We start from the raw sequence: 8199 nt of genomic DNA, 5'->3' as shown, positions 1-8199 counted from the left end.
GACCTTTTTCACGATATTCTCATTTTTTGAGATGTACCTGTATGTTTTCCGTAGGAAACACGGTAAGTTCATCTTTATGAGTTCTTTGGAAAATGTTGCTGAGTGGGAGGAATATATTTGTGGTTGGTGAGACTGAAAAGGCTTTCATGAGCTTCAAGGCTTCGAGGCTTTCTCTCTGTTTGTGCGTGGTGACCTGCTGGCCTTCATTAACATGCCTCACTAAACAGCCTAATGAGCAAACAGATGAGGTGGAGGAGAGAAGGAGAATGAAACTAGCAATAAAAGGAAAGAGGTTTGTGAGATAACAGTGACAAAAATCATCACATAATATTTCTGAAAAAGGTCACGTATATGGTTTCTGTGTCTCGAGTTCATTTCAAACAGCTAAAGGTGTCCATCTAAAGGTCTGCTTGATAGACTGGAATAATTGCATCTTTCAGTTTAAAGCATCAAGTTTTTGTCACAAAATGAAATACATGTGAATCAAAAATGACCATGCTGTCAAATTAATTTGTTTCCTTTGAAAGGATGTGTTAAATGGGTGTTTTTCATGAATTCTGCTGAAACCTTTTTTTTTTTTTTTTTTTTGCATTGGGACATTAACATCATAAACCACATGTTCTCATAAAAATTAATTATATTTTCTTAATTCGCTTTGTGCAGAAATTCTCATAAAAATTAATTATGTTTTCATAATTCGCTTTGTGCAGAAATTCTTCAATAAAAGATTATACTTTTTGTTTTTCAGTTATGCAAAACATAACTTTGCTTTCAATCATCCACACAGAGTTACTCTCTATGTACAGCATTTGTTACACGCTGTCAATCATTTTGTCAAAATCAAACAAAAATGCATTGCCATTTTATGCACTTACGAGAGTCTATTTGACAAGCTATAGGCTAGACTTCTAATGTAAATTATGTGTATTTCTGTACACATTTTTTTCAATGTGTATATATTCTAAAAGTACACATTATGACCAGAATGCAAACTTTCTTAATCATTGACAGAGCAGTTTTGTTATTGAGTTTACATTTATTTTCTTTCTGCAGTTGTAATTCATATTTATTTTGTGTAAGAGCAAATGGTTTGTTCGTAGAAAATGCTGAAGATTTAGCTTGTCCTGCTTTATGTAAACTAATGAGTACATGGGCAGAGATGATTGGAGAGGAACGCAAAGCATAAACACCACACATATCAAAATAATTATGCTGTCAAGAGAGATTTTTCCCAGTTAATCCTTCCTTTGGCATCGATAACTGTTTTATTTTAATCTACAACTTATAAAACGGAAAACCTGATCTTCATTTTCTGTTTCCAGGCTTCACATGCAGATATAAAGTCCTTTGTATTTGTATCTTTTTGATTGGCTATATCACAAAAGATAGTCTGTTTGTAAACTGTAAAACATACTGTAAACATGCCAAAAACAATCCTCCGCTATCTAAAAATCACATATCGAAACCAAGCAAAAACATCCCTTTCCAAACTTCTGTGATTTGCAGGCTAGTTGTATGTTAACTATTCATACAGCTCTCTTTCTCTCTCTCTATTGATATCTGTCTCTCTTCTTAACCATAGTGTTTTATATGGATATTTTTTTGTATGCAGCGAAATCTCATTTGATCTACACCAGAAATATCTGGTTCCAGCACGCCACACAGCTGCTTTCCATTCCCAGAGCAGACAAATACATTCTATTGTTTCACACAATCAGTTTTCTCGCTAATTTAAGCACTGTTAGTCATGTTTCGGCAGACATTCAATTGTTTTTACAACCAAGTTCCTGAAAACTTTTGTAAGAAAAAGTATTGCAGATTCATCTCAGGCACTATTAGCTCTGATGAACATGATCCTTTATCACAATTATGCAGTTTAGTATGATGTCCTGTATTGTTTCAGTACTGCTATCTGAGGCTTCACCAAACTGCTGCCCTCTTGAGGTTGATGCTGTACCCAGTGGAAGGATGTCTGGTACCCATCTGGGATCAACTATGGGTAGACACCTAGATCCTGAATGTATGGGTTAGCAAAACCTGGTAAGTACATTTTATTTGCAATTATGAAGCAACCAGTGTCCTCGTATACATCCAATAACAAACACATGTAGCATGTGCAGATTTTTAAAAAATCAACCAAAGCTGGCATTATCAAGCAATATTTTTTTTACAAAAATGCTGTGAAAAATAACCTGTTTTCTACTAAACAAGTATAGAACATGGTTAAAATCTACTGTAAGAATAGTACAGTCCATTTGGATTTTCAAATTATTTCATAATTTTCATTATTTCGTATTTCATAGAACCCTTAAAAAGCTTTAAGAAAATATTAAGAAGCCTATTATTTTTTTCTGGCAAAATAGATATGATTTTTAATTTTGTTTAATCAAGGATTACACTCTACATTATTTCTACAGTAAATTAAATACCAGTCCTTGCATTAAAATGCACGGTTCTAAAGGCCAACATATACTTTGGTTTTTACGTGTTTTACAGTGAAGGCAGACATGACATTAATGTTGCCAAATGTTTGTTCACTTCACTGTTTGTAATCTGTAGTTTGAGCACATACAGAAGCAATTACACATGGTATGCAAAGACAGCAAATGGCAACAGTATTCAGAGTAATCGAAGACATCTGCCAATTACACTGTTCCTTAGCATGAATGGACAAATTTGTCAATGTTTTGTATTTTTTCATATAAATTACAATGACAGGAGATTACAGTCAGCAGTATTCATTCATAGTACTAAATTTAAATATTCAAGAGCTGAAAGTTGCATAATGATTTGATTATATTGTTATTTTGATTTCTAGAATGTGCCTATCTTTCATATAGATCAAGCTAGATTATTTGAATCCCAGTTATTTCAACAAGGCAAACACAAAATTGTGCACTGTACAACATACGGCACTTAAGTATTGATAAAGTGCAGCAAAATCATCACATCAGCTCACAAATACACATTCTTTCTCTTTAACAAACACACTTTCTATCAAACACACACAAAATACTGTATGCACACATTTACATGGATTACTCCCTTGGGGAAATTGGTCACTGCTCAACCAGCCAAAGCACTAAAAAAAGTACTTTTTAAAGGTTATATTAGTTCATTGTTCCAGTCAAGAAAAAAAAAAAAAAAAACCGTATTCATATTTATGTTTCTGAATTTACATAACTGTAATAATAATACATCCCTCCTTTCTCCTCACATAATGCCAATAAACATAGAATCTGAATACCAAAGGAATATTAATAGCACATGTGCATTTCATCTATTAAAAATGAACCATTTTTGGAAAGTACATCTGTTTAAAGTTTTCTGCTTAGTCTTATGAAAGCACCAGTTTTTCCAAAGTAATTTTTTCAGTTAATTACGACTCCTTAGATCTAAGATTGTATACTTGGGATCATGATGCCAACCAAAGAATGGAGAAGTTGGTGCCTTCCTCATGGGTGATCTGGTTGATCCGGCCACGAATGCAGTCCAGAGAAACATAAATGGCTGTACCATTCTGCACTTCAAAAGAGGTTCTCAGCCCCACACTGGCCCACTCACTATCTTCAGGCATCTGTCCACCCACCTGCTGGGCCAGTGATGTGGCCTGACCTGCATCTGTACCTTGCCGGTAAAGGGTCAGCTTGACCACACTGCAGGAGTGGATCAGTTTTAGGTTGAGTGCCACACTGACAGTCCCAGCCTCCGAAAACACAAAGTTCCTCTGAGCATGCAGCTCTCCTGACCCAGCTAGTCGCATTTGGTCTGTATTCGGGCTCATCTGCCTAAAGAGTAGGGGTTTATTTCGTACTGCCCCAGAGAGTAGACCAGTTCTTGAGACAGTGGCTGTGAACATGGAGGAGACAGCCGTAGGGATCCATATCAAACTCAGCATACTAATCCCAGAACTATCACCAAAGTAGCGGACATTGCACTGAGATGGGGCGACAATTTCAAAATTGAGCCAGTCTTCGTTGTCTACCCTTGTGGCCCCAGAAAGGGTGATGGAGGTGTCTCTGTAGTTAACGCCAGACTTGAAGGAACGTAGCACCTCCTGGTTAGTGCCATTTCTGTTGACATAGGCAATCAGTGAGAAACCTTCTCGAACACAAGAATGGCCCATTGAATAGATGGCCTGTTGGAGAACAAACTTCACCACACCGGACTCCATGAAACGCACCCCACGGCTGTCATGGGTCAGCGCCACTATGTAGGGATCAGAGACAGTGTCTATACGGAATGTGGGGCGATAGTTACTCTGGTAGTGGGCTGCTGTGGACATCTGAGCAGTCATGGCCACTGCGCCGGTGTCATGGGATAGCCAGAGCAAGCTGAACGAAGCTCCTCCAAGCTCATAGGCTTGAATATCTTTACTCTGGTTGCAGTATTGGTTGGGACTCTTCAACACAAGTGTCAGAGTATGATTAGGTTCCACCTCAACTGCTGCACTTACAGTCACACTCTGGAAGAACTTCCTTTCAGGTTGCTCAATTCGAACCCCGCTGAGGTCTCTACCCTCCTCTTCACTGCCGTTTATCCGTATCCCGACTTGGAGAAAGTTCCTGCAGCTATGCTTTAGTGCAAAGTTGTAGTCTATCCAGACCAGTCCATGTTGTTGGAGGTTGAGGTAATCATCATGGTTGGTCAACAGGTTGTTTTCTGCTTTGCCACAAATCCTGAGCTGTAGCCCTGGATAGATGGAAGTACTCTTCGACTTTGTAGGCGGTATGGCAATCGAAGCTGTCCAAGACTGCGAAAGCATGTTCTCAGTCACAGTTCCACATACAGCATCACTGGTGAAAGTACAGGGAATGCCAACAGGCTCGCCATCACAGTCTGAACAAGCCTGGCACTCCTGAATTTCTTGATTGTAGAAATACTCATGACCACATAGCCCTGTGGACATCTCCCTGTCAGAGACACCGAGACAACGAAACCCACCTGAAGAACAAAACAAAGAGAAGCTTGGTGAATCCCAAGAGACCATTTAAAGGCAGGCATTGGGGTGGCATTGTTTTCTTCTTGCTTACCTGGAGTATTAAGACATTTTACTCGCTCTCCACATAGGCTTGGTAATTCTAGGCATTCATCCCTGTCCTGTTGATAGATATTTGTTACTCAAAGATGAGTTAAAGATTAAGACAAATACATTTGTCTGGTCTTCAATTGAAATCTTATGTGTTGCATGCATAATGAAGTTGCTGCCACACTGTCACCTGGCACATCCTATCAGCCGTGGGGGAGCACTGTGACACCAGGAAGAATCCAGGGAGACACATAGTGCACCTTTCACACTGCGGTGGATCCTTCTGGAAGTCGCAGTATTCCTCAGGCCCGCAAGCAATTTGACAGCCCAACACTGGGTGCCCTGCAACTCCAACTACATTCACCACTTTGGCGTCCACATCTACCTTATGCACAGCATAGGACTTTTGCAGGTGGCTACGTGCTTGGCTCTGAAGGCCGGCCAGGTGGCTTTCAAAATAGCTTTGCAGTTCTCCTTGCAAGCCTTGGAACGAGAACTGCTTGACGGTCTCAGAAAGCAGACCATACTGAGCCTTCACCACATCCATCTGCTCGTACATGCGGCGCTGCTGGTCAAGTATCTCACGCTGCTGGGAGAGGAGGGCCCCCTGCTGTTCCACCAGTCTCTGCTGCAGATCACGGATCACTACTTGTTGAGCTCTCAAAGCCTCCACCAGCTTCTCTTGTCCCTTCGCCAGCTGAAGATGAAGGATAAGTGCATCTTCGGCAGGGACCTCATTCTCTCCTAGTAAAAAAAGGAACGAGTAACTAAGTGGCTATAACCCAACAAGTGTATAAGAAGGGAATATAAATTTCCATTAATAGTGGAATATATTGGTCTTATCAAACTGAATTGTAAATATATTTGGGTTTACATGAGAACTATTATTTGGGAGTAAATCAACATGAATAGTTTATTTAAAGATGATCCAAACAAGAAATTATCTGAAGTTAATACAACTTTTTGATATGTGAAGGTTAAAGTTTCACCACCCTTTTTTATAACCAAGTGCTATTTTTTTCCAACTCCAGTGCTAAAACTATTTCAATCATATGGAAATGGATCAAAGTAGTCTGTAATGTCTTGACAGTTGACTGCCAGCGGTTAGCTGCATAGCACATGTGTATGTTTGCAATAATAGTTCTAGGGCCAGCTGTCAAATTCCCCTATTCACGGATGTATGGAAATTCCAGTACAGATGTGAAAATTGAATAAAGTATGAGTTTTATTGAGCCTTATAGTTTTAAACACTCCCCCACTCCCCTTCTCATATTTTTCAAAGAACACAGACAATTTCCACTGTGATGTCTGTAGGTTTATCTCACACAAATATCTCACACAAGCAAAAACAGGTCTGCATCATTCTCCAACAAAGAGCATTAAAGAGATTCCCTCTGCATAGTTTGGAGTACAACATTATATAGTATGAAATAGTACCGGTTGTCTGGAGGGGCTTTGTGAATCTGTGATATAATGTATTTAATAATTTGTGGAAAAATAATTTTATTAAAATATTATATATAAAACTAAAATAATCAGATGACTACAAAGGTTGGAAGCACCTAAACTTATATAATTGAATTACCATAGTAACTTATACAATAGAATTACCTTGTGGTATAAAGATGCTACTTTTTTGATAGTAAAAAAAAAAATCATGAAAATTACACAGTTCAATGTACTTCAAATAATACCATGGTATTACCATGCTACTGCATATGTTCAACAAAGCACAGGGTCATACCATGGTAGCTACTTTTTGTAAGTGGTATACACAGTCCAAAGTACTTTAGAAAATACCATGATATTACCATGGTATGCATTTAATAAAGCACATGGTAATACAATGTACATTTTGTGCAGTTAAGTGGAATAAGTAACAAAAATAATTTGTGCTATATGTCATTTTTTTATAAACTACAGTAATACAATAGCCTACTCTGTTTACTTAAGTGTGAAACAAGATACTCCAATTCAAGTGCAGAACAGCTGGAACCACTGTTTGAATTCACCTGGTTTGATGTCACATGTGAGCTGAACTCCCAGAGGAGCCCCACTCTCTGATGCTGCATATCCAGTGTCCGGAAATTCCCCCAGAAACTGAGCGGCTCTGTCTGCCACATGGATGAGGGGAGGCTGGCTGGTCCCGAGCACACACCCGTCTCCAGCACAGGGTCTCGGTTTGGGGTTCAGTCGTATCCTCAGAGGTAGACGGCACTCAGTTCCTTTACATTCTCTGGTGTCGTTCATAACATGATCTGGTCTTTGAGGCGTAACGCAGTCTGCGCACACAGGACCAAAAACTCCAGCGACGCGCGTCTGGACGGTTTCCCGTTTCTGGTCTCCAGACCGCCCGCGCAGGGACAGAAGCGTTGCGTGATGTTCCGATGGAAAGCTGGAGGGAGCATGATGGTGATTTATTGATCTGCTCTGTGTTGTCGGATTGTGCTGTCGCGGTGGTCTGGACGATCTGCCTCCCGGACAGTGTGATCCAGAGCAGGGTCTGGGGTCTCCAAAGTCCCCCGAGCGCGCAGCGCGGAACGTGCAAAATACATAAACCAGGAACAAAAGCGGCTTTTTGGATGATGGCATCCTTAAATCATTTAACCAACTAAATAAAGAAAATAACAATTATGACTCGTGAGCAAGCACGCGTTTAAACGAGTCTATTGACGTTACACACTACATAAGCTACTAAAAGCACAGAAAAAAGTCTTTTATCGTTTAGTTCAGCCTGATTCGGAAGATAAAGATGGTTTTAATTTTGTTGTTGCATGTTTAAATCCGCAGATAAACTCTTTAAACGGATGATTTTACCCGCAGATGTCTTCTGTTGGAATGTCAGTGAAAATATAAACAGCAGGAGGTGAGCATCTCTGCTCCACTGGAGTGTGTGTGTGAGCCACTCTAAACACTTCTGAAGGACAATGTCATGGGCTGTGTCTAAAGAATTAGTGAGCTCCCTATCTAGGCAACATTTTAGACATCATATGTACATGCAGTATTTTTAGGAATCACATGTGTGTGTATTTTAAGCATTATTGGTGTGCATGCTGCATTTTTGGCCAAATCAGGCATGCACACATTCAACATTTTTGAGCATCATATGTGCAATAATATCATTTTTGGCTAATGTAAGCAGCAATTTTGGGCATCATAGACCCATTAGG

At 39.5% G+C, this 8199-nt stretch overlaps 1 protein-coding gene across 1 annotated transcript; it reads right to left on the bottom strand.

Moving 5' to 3' along the window:
• Positions 1 to 2665: 2665 nt before the first annotated feature.
• Positions 2666 to 7928, bottom strand: LOC306862981 (uncharacterized protein). Its single transcript, XM_079406108.1, has 4 exons — positions 7042 to 7928; positions 5220 to 5773; positions 5034 to 5100; positions 2666 to 4944 (listed from the first exon to the last, which is right to left on the bottom strand). The coding sequence occupies exons 1-4, from the start codon at positions 7619 to 7621 to the stop codon at positions 3416 to 3418; spliced, it is 2730 nt and encodes a 909-aa protein (XP_079262234.1). The 5' UTR covers positions 7622 to 7928; the 3' UTR covers positions 2666 to 3415.
• Between the last annotated feature and the right edge of the window lie 271 nt (positions 7929 to 8199).

This window comes from Barbus barbus, assembly GCF_936440315.1.
Source record: "Barbus barbus genome assembly, chromosome: 44".
NCBI lineage: Eukaryota > Metazoa > Chordata > Actinopteri > Cypriniformes > Cyprinidae > Barbus > Barbus barbus.
The sequence above is the reverse complement of the archived record's forward strand: the minus strand, read 5'-3'. Positions and strand labels throughout refer to the sequence as shown.